General features: G+C 39.5%; 1 protein-coding gene and 1 pseudogene across 3 annotated transcripts in view; both read left to right on the top strand.

Moving 5' to 3' along the window:
• The window catches only part of setdb1b (SET domain bifurcated histone lysine methyltransferase 1b), a 22,080-nt gene extending 9,695 nt beyond the window's left edge, over positions 1–12,385 (top strand). For 2 of the 3 annotated variants that reach the window (XM_016524224.1, XM_016524223.1), the window contains exons 10-22: positions 1,897–2,032; positions 2,129–2,260; positions 2,583–2,871; positions 3,169–3,521; positions 4,937–5,053; positions 5,187–5,356; positions 5,609–5,851; positions 6,258–6,422; positions 9,315–9,487; positions 10,106–10,193; positions 10,502–10,740; positions 10,882–10,970; positions 11,805–12,384. In XM_016524224.1, the coding sequence (XP_016379710.1) occupies positions 1,897–2,032; positions 2,129–2,260; positions 2,583–2,871; positions 3,169–3,521; positions 4,937–5,053; positions 5,187–5,356; positions 5,609–5,851; positions 6,258–6,422; positions 9,315–9,487; positions 10,106–10,193; positions 10,502–10,740; positions 10,882–10,970; positions 11,805–11,922 (2,312 nt within the window). In that variant the 3' untranslated portion in view covers positions 11,923–12,384. Of the gene's footprint in view, positions 1–1,896; positions 2,033–2,128; positions 2,261–2,582; positions 2,872–3,168; positions 3,522–4,936; positions 5,054–5,186; positions 5,357–5,608; positions 5,852–6,257; positions 6,423–9,314; positions 9,488–10,105; positions 10,194–10,501; positions 10,741–10,881; positions 10,971–11,804 lie in introns of all 3 variants that reach the window. The other variant, XM_016524225.1, reaches the window with a different exon arrangement.
• A 544-nt stretch (positions 12,386–12,929) lies between these two features.
• On the top strand, positions 12,930–14,465 carry LOC107717410 (uncharacterized; annotated as a pseudogene).
• The last annotated feature ends 1,065 nt before the right edge of the window (positions 14,466–15,530 follow it).

Here is a 15,530-nt window from a genome sequence, read left to right as displayed (position 1 = left end):
ATATTGTTCACAAATCTGTTTAAATCTGTGTTAGTGAGCACTTCTCCTTTGCCGAGATAATCCATCCACCTCACAGGTGTGGCATATCAAGATGCTGATTAGACAGCATGATTATTGCACAGGTGTGCCTTAGGCTGGCCACAATAAAAGGCCACTCTAAAATGTGCAGTTTTATCACACAGCACAATGCCACAGATGTCGCAAGTTTTGAGGGAGCGTGCAATTGGCATGCTGACTGCAGGAATGTCCACCAGAGCTGTTGCCCGTGAATTGAATGTTCATTTCTCTACCATAAGCCGTCTCCAAAGGCGTTTCAGAGAATTTGGCAGTACATCCAACCGGCCTCACAACCGCAGATCACGTGTAACCCCACCAGCCCAGGACCTCCACATCCAGCATCTTCACCTCCAAGATTGTCTGAGACCAGCCACCCGGACAGCTGCTGCAACAATCGGTTTGCATAACCAAAGAATTTCTGCACAAACTGTCAGAAACCGTCTCAGGGAAGCTCATCTGCATGCACGTCGTCCTCATCGGGGTCTCGACCTGCCTGCAGTTCGTCATCGTAACCGACTTGAGTGGGCAAATGCTCACATTCGATGGCGTCTGGCACTTTGGAGAGGTGTTCTCTTCACGGATGAATCCCGGTTTTCACTGTACAGGGCAGATGGCAGACAGCGTGTATGGCGTCGTGTGGGTGAGCGGTTTGCTGATGTCAACGTTGTGGATCGAGTGGCCCATGGTGGCGGTGGGGTTATGGTATGGGCAGGCGTATGTTATGGACAACGAACACAGGTGCATTTTATTGATGGCATTTTGAATGCACAGAGATACCGTGACGAGATCCTGAGGCCCATTGTTGTGCCATTCATCCACGACCATCACCTCATGTTGCAGCATGATAATGCACGGCCCCATGTTGCAAGGATCTGTACACAATTCCTGGAAGCTGAAAACATCCCAGTTCTTGCATGGCCAGCATACTCACCAGACATGTCACCCATTGAGCATGTTTGGGATGCTCTGGATCGGCGTATACGACAGCGTGTTCCAGTTCCTGCCAATATCCAGCAACTTCGCACAGCCATTGAAGAGGAGTGGACCAACATTCCACAGGCCACAATCAACAACCTGATCAACTCTATGCAAAGGAGATGTGTTGCACTGCGTGAGGCAAATGGTGGTCACACCAGATACTGACTGGTTTTCGGACCCCCCCGGACCCCCAATACAGTAAAACTGCACATTTTAGAGTGGCCTTTTATTGTGGCCAGCCTAAGGCACACCTGTGCAATAATCATGCTGTCTAATCAGCATCTTGATATGCCACACCTGTGAGGTGGATGGATTATCTCGGCAAAGGAGAAGTGCTCACTAACACAGATTTAGACAGATTTGTGAACAATATTTGAGAGAAATAGGCCTTTTGTGTACATAGAAAAAGTCTTAGATCTTTGAGTTCAGCTCATGAAAAATGGGGGCAAAAACAAAAGTGTTGCGTTTATAATTTTGTTCAGTGTATGTTAATTTAGACGTTATGCACGTTTTTTTTTATAGACAGTCATTATTTCATTGCATTGAATAAACATTGCTCATTGCACCCTCCTGTGGCCTCAGGAGACAAGCCAAAAGTTTTCTTAACACTTATTTAATCTGCATATAAAACATAAGAAAGGAGATATTTGTTTAAATTTTATTTACATTTTTTTTCTATTGCTCTTTTTAAAAAAGATTTTTTTTTAAATCAGCAATTATCGATATCAAATGATATGAAACATTATATTTTGATAAATTTTCGCCCAGCCCTATGCACACATTTCTTATTACAACTGGCCTTTTAAGAATGAGCTGGTTTGTCCAATTCTCATCTTACTAAAACTGTGTATGTGCTTTTAGGAGCATTGAGGACAAAGGGACCTGTAGTGCAGTACACTAGTGACAACAGTGCTTCTGCTTCCAGTCGGCCTGTAGCCCCACAGATCCCACCAGTTCGTCCAGTGGCTCCCGGACCCCCACAGCCTTCCCGCACAGAGTGAGTGCTTCAAGAGCTATTGTTCTTTCAAAATATTTCATTTATTGATCTTGGTCAATGGTTATACCATGTTTATCTCTTTCTCTTCCATTTCAGGAGTCCTAGTTTAAAGAGTCAAATGGCTAAAAAGAGCACTGGTCAGGTTGCACTGCAGCCTCGTCAGGTGATGACCTCTGACCTCCAGCCCAAAGCCCTGATCGGCACTGTTCACCAAACTAATTCCTCCAGGTTAGTGTGACACCCAGTCACTTGGTACTTGTCACTACTGTGATCTATATATCTGCTAAACACTGTATATGCCACATTTTCTTTGCTTTGCCTCTCTTTCAGCATTTACGCTTGGTATTAGTATCTCAGGTGGTCTGACCAAGTGGCCCAACACATTTTTTATACCAATCATTCAATTCAAATCATATTATTCAGAAATGCATGTGTCCTCATTGTGTTATCCAACAGTGAAGACTGCCTGCTGAACCATCAGTCAACCATAATGAAAGTCAAAGTTTTTGTAGTGTGATTAAGGCAAACGTCTTGTTCTCTTACTCTGCAGGCTCTTTCTTCTGCAGTCTGGACCTGTGCATATGTTGACGCCAATCACACCAGTCCCGCATACTTTGCAGACAACTGTGTCAACCTACACAAGTGAGCGTATTCCTCAGGAGCCATCGTACCAGGCTCCGAATGACAGACTTTTCTACCTTACACACAACTGCACTCCAGACTGTCTAAAGCGCATCCGGCCCACCCGCCCCAACCTGCATCGAGGACGCAACCCACTTCTTACTCCATTGCTCTATGAGTTTCGCCGCATGACTGGCCGCAGACGCCTTAACCGCAAGGTTTGTGTGTCTTAAGGTTGTAGTCACATTTACTGCTATTCGGCAAAATTGTGTGTTCAAAATCCAGTCTAAAGGAATCTGTGTGATTGAATTTGAGTAAACAATTTCCCCATGGAGATTTTACATCAGGTTCAAGTTGTTCACACTGATGAACAAAAAAGCTGCTTGGTTGGGCCTTTTGCCGGTGAAATTTGCCCGAATTAGAAACTATCACTCAACTGTAAAGTGGTTTTCAGTGGTTTATTCGGTACTAATACACATACTAATTTATATTTACCCTCTTCCTCTCTCACTCAGATGTCATTCCATGTCATCTACAAGTCCCCGTGTGGCTTGAGTCTGAGAAATATGGCAGAAATCCAGCGCTACCTCTTCCAGACACACTGTGACTTCATCTTCTTGGAGATGTTCTGTCTGGACCCCTATGTGCTGGTGGATCGTCGATTCCAACCCCAGAGGCCATTCTACTTCATCCGGGACATCACAGGCGGTCGCGAAGACATTCCCTTGTCCTGTGTGAATGAGATCGACAACACTCCTCCGCCCAGTGTGGCCTACAGTAAAGAGAGGATCCCAGAAGATGGAGTGTTTATTAACACCAGCCCAGACTTCCTGGTGGGCTGTGACTGCACTGACGGCTGCAGAGACAAGTTAGTATCATTGATTGGCTTTCAACAAAGTCAAAAATGTCAGGATAAAGAAAAAAGCTTCTTTAAAATAAAGAAAAGAAAAAGTAGTTTAGCATAGAGCTGCACGATTAATTGTTTAAAGATCGCAATCTCGATTCAAAACTCACATGGTCGTATTTCTAAATGACAACGATTTGTCTGTGTCTATTAAATCTTTGACAAAGTCATACCGGAACATTCAAATCTGTGTTCAAGCTGCCGCTGACAGAGAGAGCAGTTATCATGTTTAGGTACAAAACAGCTTCACAAACAGTCTTTTTAACCACACAGTATTATTTCTGTCTTACAATCATTCATATTATCACAGAAGTACTGGAATAAAAGACACTGATATCTATGGTAGTGAATAAAATAGAGCAAATCATATTTTGAAAGTAATTGGTGCTTCAAATACAGTTTTTGATTATATTTATTCACAACTAGAGGGCCTTTCGCACCGCGGGAACCTTTTCATAGTACCAGAACTAATTGTGGAACTACCCACTTTTTGGCGTTTTTGCACCGCCGGAACTGGGTGCGATTTTAGTACCGGACTGCCTTTTTCGAGAACCAAATTAGCTCCTACTCAGGGGTCTAACCAGCACAACTGGTACTAATCGTGACGTAAGTAGACATTGATTGGCCAAACGCGTACGAAAACGCCCTCACCTGCCATGATTTAAAACGCCGTGTAAACATACTGTAAACATTGTGTCAACTTATTTCACAAGTATTGAGGACAGCGATAGATAGATGGACGGCGCTGTCGACCGGCTTACGTCACTTCTTAGTACACACTGTCGGTGCGAATGCAACCCTTTAAATAGTACTGGGAAATAGTTTGTGCAAAATTGTCCCAGTACTTTAGTACTGTACATTTAGTTCTGGAACTAAAGTGGTGCGAAAGGCCCTAATGTGGTGACAAGTGACTGTTAAAAATGTATTTGTCATTAAATCAGTCATTCAAGAGATTTGTTCAAAATCAAAATTGTGACTTTTATTAAGAATATTAATTTTAATTATAATTTTAAGTTTGTTTTTTTTTTAAGTCAGGTGGTACAACTAACATGCAGAAGAAAAAAAACAGAAACAGAAAATTATATAGAAAGGACCCCTGCAGCCCATCGTGTGTAAAGGTCAACAAATCTCAATATTAGATCATTTTCATCAAATAATTTTTATGTCAAGATTAGTTCAGATTGTAAAGTATGCAACTTCATGTAATGAAAATAATAGTGTACACTCACATGTAGGTAAAAGGAGAATGTTATTACTTTGTTACATCACAACTTTTTCCTAATGATTGGATAAGTTTTTCAAACCATATGAAATTAACATAAATATGAATATTTCTAAAACCTATTGTCCTTTGTTCTGTACATTTTGTTTGTTTATAGATCCAAGTGTTCGTGTCATCAGCTGACTCTGCAGGCTACAGGATGTGCGCCAGGTGGGCAGATCAACCCCAGCGCTGGATACCATCACAAGAGACTGGAAGAGTGTCTCCCTACAGGGTCTGTGATATAGAACCAACCCTCCATAGTGCCATTATCATGTTGATTTACAGTGAAACCATTCAACTTAATGTTTTCCATCAATGTTTTCCATTGTTCTGTCTCTCTTTTTCCCTCTCGTTTGCATTCTCAGGATCTATGAATGTAATAAGCGCTGCCGCTGTAATCCGCAGATGTGCACTAACCGCCTGGTTCAGCACGGTTTGCAAGTCCGACTGCAACTCTTTAAGACCCAAAATAAGGGCTGGGGCATTCGTTGCCTTGATGATGTAGCCAAGGGCTCATTTGTTTGTATCTATGCAGGTAAACCACTCAGAACGTAATTTGGACTTTAGTTTATTCAAAAGAAAATCAATCCTGTGTTTGGTCTTACCTAAGCTTCTCCCTCTTAAGCCTAAAGTATGCTCTGTCTGCATGACATCATTTTCATCATTATGATTGTCCGCTGATGTCCACCACTGGGCATTTAAGGGGGTTATAGTAATGATATTATAGTTATATAGCTATATAGTAATGATATATTATAGTTATAGTAATTGTTTCTTTCTCTATCAGGTAAAATTCTGACTGATGACTTTGCTGATAAAGAAGGTTTGGAAATGGGGGATGAATACTTTGCCAATCTAGACCACATTGAGAGCGTGGAGAACTTTAAGGAAGGTTACGAGAGTGAGGCCCACTGCTCCGACAGCGAGGGCAGCGGGGTGGACATGAGCAGGGTTAAACTACCTGCTTCCTCCCAACACGGTAAATCCACCATCAAGATGGAGGAGCGTAACAGCAGCATTACCGGCAAAAGTGAGAGACCTATGCACACATCTGCCCTTTCTGCTTGTTATAAAAATGAGTGGCTGTGGGGATCTCAATGTTAATGGGAAAAAAACTAACAACACCCGTTTTTGTAATGTCCATTGGATCAAGTACAGTAATTGGGAGTCAAAATCTTTTTGTCAAAAAAAACTTTTCAGAGACACCTTTGCAATAATCACTTTTACCTAACTGCTCTCTAGGTGATTTAGTGTGAAGTCAGTTCTTCTCAAGTTCACACAGGTCTCCTAGCAGGTGTAGTTCATCACATGAACATGATCCATTTTTTTTTTGTGTGTGAAATATTTAGCAAAAATATAATAAAAGGCCTGCTTATGTTTCTTTAAAATAAATAGCATGTGGTTAGATTTTTTTTAATTGCTGATCCGCTTATTAGGCCAAGATGATTCATCTGAAGACAGTGATGATGACAAAGACGAAGAGTCTAACGAGGATGAGAGCGACAGCTCAGACGACACATTTGTGAAAGACACATATTACTCCACCAGCTCAGTGTGGAGGAGCTACACCACCCGCAGACAGGCCAAAGGAATAAAGGAAGGTGAGGAGAAGACCGATAGATTAAACACTGAGACAGGCCACGAGAGGGCAGGCTTGAGTAGAAGTTTTATAAATTGTCACAAAACCTGTCGAGGACAAGGTCTGAGTAGGATTTTCATGACAGTCACTAATATTATTAAAGGGTCGTGAAACCCCTTGTTTCAGCACTGGTTAGTTCTCACCACAGTTCTAAGGGTGCTTTCACACCTGGCTCGTTGTTTCGGAACCTGGCGCGTTTCCCCCCTTAGCTCGGTTCGTTTGGGCATATGTGAACACGGCAATCGCGCCCAGATCCGCACCAAAACAATCGGTCCGAGATTGCCTGAACGAGGTGGTCTCGGCTCGATTGAAAACGAACTCTGGAGCGGTTTGGTTGTAGTGAGAAAGCAATCCGATCTAACGGACCAACGAACCAGGCTATATCACAATGTATGATGGGTAATTACGTAAGTTCCGTGAAAAGCATTAGCTTTGTTGTTTTGCTAATAGCCTACTTCAAAATGAACCTGTGAATGTCTGTGGGTGAGCACATCTTCGCCATTCAAAATAAAAAAGCGCACTTTTTCATTTTATAATGCCATCTTATTGCTCTTCTTCCTAGTAGGTGCATTTTAAAAATGTTTTCCCGATGAATCCTGGACTCCTGCTCAAAATTATAAATGAATATAAGAACAGCTACAAAAAAAAAGCTGTTGTCGTTCCATCCTGACGGATGACAGCCGTGACAGCTAAGTGGAATCTCGGAAAATAAACCGTGGAACTTTGACCAATGAGACAACAGTTTACACGCGCGTGCGTGACTTGTATTAACAAATTGGGTCCGTTTAGAAACTTTGCCATGTGAAAGCGAACCGCACCAAGAATAAAAAGCAACATTGTAATAATTTTAATCCCTGTTTCGGAACAAAGCAATCGATCTACAGGTGTGAAAGCACCCTAAAATGAGAAAATGTTTTTAAAACGCTGTGCGGAACACAGATAATTGCACAGCCATTTGCACTATGCATTGAAAACATACATGAATGCGCTGTTGCACCTCTGCTAACTTTTAAGGCTTATTCTGCGGCGTTTATATAAGCCTTTTGATGGGTTGTGTCAAGGAGCTGAAAAAAGGGTTACACTCACTAAGTGAATGAATCGCATTTGTGCCGAACTCTTATTACAAAGCAAAAACAAACACTCTCCTTTGATCCATGAACGTTTCTATCAGTTAATGTGCGTGATCTCACTAGGGCTGTGTATCACCAGCAAAGTCACGATACGATGTGTATCACGATACAGAGGCCACGATACGATACTGCACTGAATTTCACCTCAGAAGAATTTAGTAGAACAGCTGTTTAATAAACACTGCATACTATAGTGCCGTTTCTAACTGTTGGCAGAGCAGGCAGTTGACCTCTGCATTATGAAGGGCCTCCTACATTGCTGGTAGGTTATCATTGCACAAATTAACACACTCTCTACGTTTAAAAAATAAAAATTAAAAGAGTTCTAAACTAATGCGCTCACACGCTCAGTCACTCACACAGATCATGTTGCGGCCGCACACCGACATTCAGGAACAAACTTTTTAGCACTGCCCCACAATTTTATCAAATAAATAGCTTAATCGCTCAAGAGCTACATTATCTTTCTCAACAAGGCTCTCATAAATGAACACTCGATGAATTACAATTTTCTGAGAATAGAATATTGAAGTGGAGATCGCTAAACTGCAAGCTAAAACTAAAACCGGTGTTTTCAGAAAGCAAGCATGTTTATCCACAGTGAAGAGAGAGCACGCGCGTGCACATGGTTGTCAGGTTGACAAAGATAAGTAGCACACTTGGCAGATATTTCCGTATTGCGCAAGTGGGAAGCTCTGTTTCGGGGATTACGTCTCTTTATATCAGGCAACCCAGTTGTGTTCCTCTGCGGCCAGATTAAACCTTGTTATAGCCTATATATTATGCTCTATTAATTATTTTTTTAGAAACATCGCACTTTTCTGCTCAATTTTAAACGTTGTTCTTGTATTCAAATTAAGCGCACCCCTCTCCTCCCCCCCTGCCACAATATCGATACAGGGCCAGCTGTATCGATACTCGTATCGTCAAATCTCTGTGACGATACATCGTCGTATCGATGTATCGAACACAGCACTAGATCTCACAGTCTGAAGCGTCTGTCAAAGCAAATCAACACATGCTGTTGTGAATAATTAAGCGAAGCGTCGTCTTATAAGAACACGCCGTCTCATGAATAATTTAATAGACACCAACGCGTCATCGATGTCCTTTGCCACGTCACAAATTGTGACATCAACACGATGTAGATTTTAAGCCCGGAAGATGAAAATAGCGCAAAAAAGCTTAAAATTAACCAGTTTTCTCCAACAATTAAAATCAACGGATGCTAACATGGTCTTCTATGATGTGCAACACAAACACCTCTGCTAAAATCTCAGTCTGGGGTTTCATGACCCTTTAATAGTGATGTCTCATACAGTATATCATTTTAATTTATTTGATTTTATTTTGGTGGTGAAAATTTTGAACAGTTTATTATTATTATCATCATCATTATTGTTGTTGTTATTATACTTCATATATTATTCAATATATTACTTTATTTTTGTGATGAAATGTCTTAACAATTACTACTAATAATATTTGTTGTTGTTGTTATAATCACATCTTATTTCACATATTAAATTACATATATTGTTAACTTTCTGCATTTTATTTTGTGGTGAAATGTATTTGGACATGTTTTTGTTAGAACTACTTTTGTATATATATTGTATAATTTAAATTAATCAGCTGTAAAACCAAATGCTCTGTACATTGAAACTTAATTCGTTCATTTCAGTAATAGTTGACTTTCCCATCATTCTCTGTCTTGGCTGTAGAGAGTCAGGACAGTAAGGATGGACTGAGTGTGTCCACAGGTGAGGAGAGGAAGCCACCTCCGATGCCAGAGGAGACTGGGAAGAGTAAAGTGGCGTCTTGGCTCACCAACCAGTCTTCCACTTCTGCAAATCAGACCGTCAAGGTGGAGGGAGGGATGAAGACGGAGAAGAAGGTCAGTTTAATTTTCACACACCCTGTTTCCTTTTTAAACAGGGTGTCATATGATCCTTTTTAAACAGGGGGTCATGATGCTGCTAAAAAGAACAGTATTTTGTGTATTTGGTGTAATGAAATGTGTTTATGCGGTTTAAGGTTCAAAAAACACATTATTTTCCACATACTGTACATTATTGTTTCTTCTCCCTGACATGGCTGCATTAACACTACTGCTGTTCCTGAAACCACGCTTTCTTTCTTTGCGTGCACATTTGGGCGGTGTTATGCAAATCTTCCCAGATCGTGACGTAGGTATGTGGGGGCGTGTTAGAACGAGCCGTTTTAGGTAGGTGTGGCTGACTCTTAACTTTTATAAAGAATATCTCTTTGGATTTGAGACTTTAGTCTTTGCAACTTTACAGATCTTCTTTATGCACCAAGAGCTTGTAACACTCCAAAGAGAAAGGAAAAATTTAAATCCCATCATATGACCCCTTTAAGTTTTCTCTCTTTCCGGTCTCTTTGTTCCTCTTTCTTTCTGTCTCACTCTCTGATACACACTCTGCTGTTTCTCTCTATTTTTTCCTCTCATCTTGCACTCTTATTATAATCTTTCCCTCTGTCTTTTGTTTAGGAAGTAATGACCCTCTCCGACAGTGATGATGTGCAAACTATAAGCTCAGGATCAGATGACAACAAGGAGAGGGAGAAAAAGACTCAGGGTAAGATGGAGGAAAAGGGAAAGTTGCTTGTTTTCCTGTTACATCAGTGGACTTCCTTATGTCAGTGTAACTTTTGCTATACTTCAGTCAGCTGACTGAATCTGCTTGTACTAGAGGCAGATGACCTGTAACCCTTTATGTCCCTCCTTCTTTATTAGAAATTAGATGCTCATCCTGGAGGTGTTGTCATAGTAAAAGGCTATGAAAACCAAATTAGCACAATTAGAAGGTTGAATAGTCTTGCATTCATCAAGTCCCTGTAACAAGCCATTATACAGAACATTGTTAGATCTCTTTCTCTCTCTCAGCTGTGGTGAAGAGGCAGGTGGCGGTGAAGTCCACGCGTGGCATTGCTTTGAAGTCCCACAGTCTGATGGTGAAAACAGGGGGAGGGGGTGCAGGAGGAGGCGGGTCAGGCCCATCTCATGGACAGGGAGGTGGCGGGGGCGACAGTGGCCCTAAAAAAACCCGCCAGTTCTTTGATGGGGAGGAATCCTGTTATATCATTGATGCCAAACTGGAGGGGAACCTCGGACGCTACCTCAACGTGAGTACAACAGACCCTGATATGAGTGACTTACATTGGACATTTACATAAGTCTAAGATCTCAGGGTAGGATTCTTTTAATTCAGTGATAGTTTGCAACTGCTGTGTTTATATCCTTCCACTGTTTTTTTTTCTCCACAGCATAGCTGCAGCGCCAATCTGTTCGTCCAGAATGTTTTTGTGGATACTCATGATCTCCGCTTCCCCTGGGTGGCCTTCTTTGCTAGCAAGTGAGCATAACATATAACTTATTTTATTTTATTGTACATTTAAATTTAATCTTTTAAATCTAATAATTCTAACTACCAGTTATTGGCTGGTATTAATGTTTTTTATTGTATTTTATTTTATGTGCATTTAAATGTAATAATTCTGCCTACCAGTTATTGGCTGGTATTAATGTTTTATTTTATTTTTTATTTTATTTTATTTTATTTTATGTGCATTTAAATTTAAACATTTAAATTTAATAATTTTACCTACTAGTTATTGGCTGGTATTAATATTTTATTTTATTTTTTACATTTAATATTGGTGTCTGTGTAATACGGTCATCTGCTGTTCACTTAAAGTTAATCTTTAAAAACATGAGTAATTTAATAACACTTAAATGAAATCTTTAGCAAATCTCAAAATTAATATCTTTTTCATGCTGTACATTATCATGTTGTGATGCATGAATTCACTTCTTCACGTATTCATTTCAGTTTTTGAGCTTTATTTATTTATTTAAATAAGTACAGAATATTAATACCGGCCATTTATCTTTTATTGGCCATAACATGAAAATATTTATCATGTTCGTGTGTGTTTACGTCTCTAATAGTTTTCATATGTGCATAATTTTTCATCATGTTCCACTCAGTTTTGAAGTAATCAGGTCTTTACATGACAGTTGTTTTTCTTTTTAATGCCAATGCCCTTGTTTTGTTTACATCATATATGATTTGTTTATAGTACAGAATTATTTATATATGTGTTTGAGCTATTAGTTGGAATATTTACAGACTATGCTTTATGTAAATGTAGCTGCGGTCTTTGTATTAGCCTGTGTGTTTCTACAGGCGCATCCGGGCAGGGACGGAGCTGACGTGGGATTATAATTATGAAGTTGGCAGTGTGGAGGGCAAGGAGCTTCTGTGCTGCTGTGGATCAACAGAATGCAGAGGACGACTGCTGTAACACACAACACGCACGCACTAAAGATACCTCCTATTCTAGATGTGCCAGTGAACACTTATTTGGAGCTCCTAGAAGTTGAACGTATCCGGTCTGTGCTACTGATGAGAACTGAGCAGACGCTGAACAAAAAGGAATTTGTTCAGGAACTTACTGAAGTTGTAAAAAAAGTGTATGTATGCTTGTTTTCAATTGCCCTGCTTCACAGAGTTCCGCCTTAAACCCTCCACTCTATCTATCATTATGGTTTATGCAGTCCTTTCTGAAAACACCTGCTTCTTTTTTTATACGTCAATCTCAATACCCCGTTTTGCTTTTATATATGTAGTTCTGATAATGAGGATCTTTTTTTTTTTTTCTTTTTTCATTTTACTCATGGTTTTGTGATTGTCATTGTATGCGACTGTGTAAATGTGCTTTTGTTGGTCAACAAGTTTATGAAAACAGACAAAATTGTACTTTTGTCGCAATTTGAATTAAAGTTCTACAAAGACCAAAAATGTAATCCTGTGTTTTGACACTTTGTTCACATGGCTAAATATAACACTTATTGTGAATACACAGAAAATTTTGCAAGGCCACTAGCAGAGTGTGATGAGTCACAAACTGCTCTTCTGGACACTCCTTTTAAGTGTTTTTTGAGTGACTAGGTGACTTCAGCACATTGAAAATGTACATTATTGGAAACTGGCAAGCCATATTTGAAAGTGGAAATCTGTTTCTAAACTCAGTGCAATTAGTCCATCTGAGATCCAACAACACATTACTTTCGCTTGCTCGGTCAAGTGTTCTAAGAAGTTTGATGGCCATTCGATTGCTGTTTAGGTTTTTGTAAAAGAATCATGCGTGACTTTTAATTCAGAACCTTTACAGCACTTGACACAGCAACATTCCAGTAATAATTTAACGATTGTTTGTATTACTAGAATCAAATGGCATTCTGGAAACTGCTTAAAGAAGTGAAATTTAACAGCACAACCCACAAGTTGTTCTGAGTGGCTTCCCACGGAATGTGCACTGTAAGTGACTTCGAAGAAGGAGTGAAAATACAAGGTAGTAGTGAAATTCGATTTGAATTTAAATTAATATTTGTAAGTGAAGCAACGCTTCTCAATTATACACTGTCATACAGTCACTGAATAGCAGGGTTTAAACATTCAATTGGTCGGATTAGAAGAAGTTAACAATCCCAGGAGGGGCTGATACTGTTTAAATAAAGAGTTGTGATCATATGAAGACGAACTGACTGAAATGGATGATAAAATGACTGATAAGCGTCAAATGCGTCACCTCGGACTGATAATCCTCTGTTCATTTCTCACAGGTAAAGAATCTGTATTTCTCTACAACACATGCTATTACAAATCCTTGTGTAGTTGAAGTAGTCTGGGAAAGAGTTCGTTTGAATATCAGCTCAGTTTAATCTTGCAGCTTTTCATGTTGAGATTTCTGAGTTGCGTATAGTGTTGCTTACTTGTTTACATACTGTATTATTCCTGAATGCACTGGGTGTCACGTGCAGAAATATGATTTCCTTTCATATTAAGATAATGTTAGTGATTTGAACAACTCTTTTCTCTGATAAGAGACTATAGTGTATTTTCGATAGCGTGCTCTTTGCCTTAAGCAAGGAAAAATTTGTTTAAAATATTTTGCTTAGTATGCCAGTGTGTTTGTGTTTTCATTCTGTATATTGATTACTCAACTGTACCTGTGTTTCAGGTACCATTGGAGTGGATGACACTCACAAGTTCTGCAGTTCTGGTGAAAATGTCCGTCTGCCCTGTAATAATGCTCTTTCTGGCTGCACATCAACTACATGGACCTATAGCAGACGTTCAGAGACAGTTGAACTGATTGCTGGAGGGGAAAAGAAGAATAATATAGAGAGACATGAGAGACCGAGTCTGGGCTCTGATTGCTCTCTGAAAATCAAGAAAGCCACAAAAGAAGATTATGGATCTTACAGCTGCCGACAATATGTGAATGAACAACAAGGAACTGATGCACCTGTTCATCTGCATTTTCTTCATGGTAATTTTATGTTTATGTGGTCGATTTATAAAAACATATCCTTCTTTTAAACTCAAATGTGCAATAAAAATAAATTAAGTCTGTTGTGTCATTTGTTTTATTTTCTGTTTCAGTCTCTCCATCATACACACAGATCAGAAACGGCAGCTCTGTGACTCTCTTCTGTCAGTTGTATATTGATGGAGTCTCTTGTGATACTTTGGTCCGTATTGAGGGAGTTCAGCTGATCTGGGTGAATCAGGCTGGTGTGAATCTGCAGACAGACTCCAGATATCAGATATCATTTTCCTCAGGACACTGTATCAGCACTCTGACTACAACACTCCTGAATGAAGATCACAACAGAGAGTGGAGATGTCAGGCTAAATAGAAATGAACTAAAGACCTCAGTCACATATACTGTCAAGTATTCAGGTAAGAAACTAAATTTCTTTAATCAGTATCGGAAAACTCTCCGATAAGGAGACATGACATGATTGATTACTAATGTTATTCGTTCAGGACAAACCTAAGGTTATGGGCTGCAGCTCACTGTGTTTTACTCTCATATAAATTATCTGAACTAAAATCTGAATCTGAACTCAATTCCTCCAACCTACACTCTAAAAAATGCTGGGTTAAAAAGGGACAAACCCAGCTATTGGGTTGTTTTGACCCAGCGGTTGGGAACCCATTTTTTACAGCATTTTTTAGAGTGTATATAGATAAATGGATCATTACCTCAAACACTGAGATGACTTCAGCTGCACACACACACACCTGCTGTTACACAACAGTGTATTTATGCAGGTCTTATTCATGTCACATTATGTTTGAACTGAACTAATACTCATCATACACAGATCGAGCTGACAGTGCATCAGAGACTGTAGTCTGTGTGACTGCTGGATCATTATTCAGAGGTATGAAATGGCTTTGCAGGCACTAAAACTAAAATTTGAATTTGAAAACGGCTTGTCAATAATTGTTCATTGGTTCATACCCTGTTAATAAGCGATTTACAGTTTCACAGATTCATTCTCTGCTTTCTCTCTGTCATCTGTCCACACATCTTTCCTGCAGTGATTGTGATTATTGTTGAGATTGCAGTGTTTGCTGCTCCTACTGTGATTCTTCTTCAGATCATCTGTGCAAGAAGAGCTGGTGAGTTTTGAACATCCCAGAATCTGATGATTCGCATTGATCTTTAACAATCTGCAATCATGACTGCAATCAAAAAACTTATTTGAGAGGTCAGGAAATTGTTTTTATTGATTTATTTCATTTATTTAGGAAGGAAGAACTCTCACCACCCAAAGGAAATAGAGATGTCTCCAGTATTACAATATATATATATACTGATCACAGATGATAAACTTAAAGTAAATATAAATAAATATATATATATATATATATATATAAGATTACAGCACAATTTATTTTAATGTTTATGGATATTGTAGATATTTGCATACAGCTTTCAATGTCATTTTCCAGTGCTCCGTATTGTACAGACTGCTTTAAATATGATATTAAATACAGTAATAAAGCGAGACAGACAGGTACCTTAATAAATGTAAGATTGTTTAATATATATT

This window comes from Sinocyclocheilus rhinocerous, unplaced genomic scaffold (assembly GCF_001515625.1).
Source record: "Sinocyclocheilus rhinocerous isolate Xijiao unplaced genomic scaffold, SAMN03320098_v1.1 scaffold1622, whole genome shotgun sequence".
Taxonomy (NCBI): domain Eukaryota; kingdom Metazoa; phylum Chordata; class Actinopteri; order Cypriniformes; family Cyprinidae; genus Sinocyclocheilus; species Sinocyclocheilus rhinocerous.
This window is presented reverse-complemented; position numbering and strand designations above follow the sequence as displayed.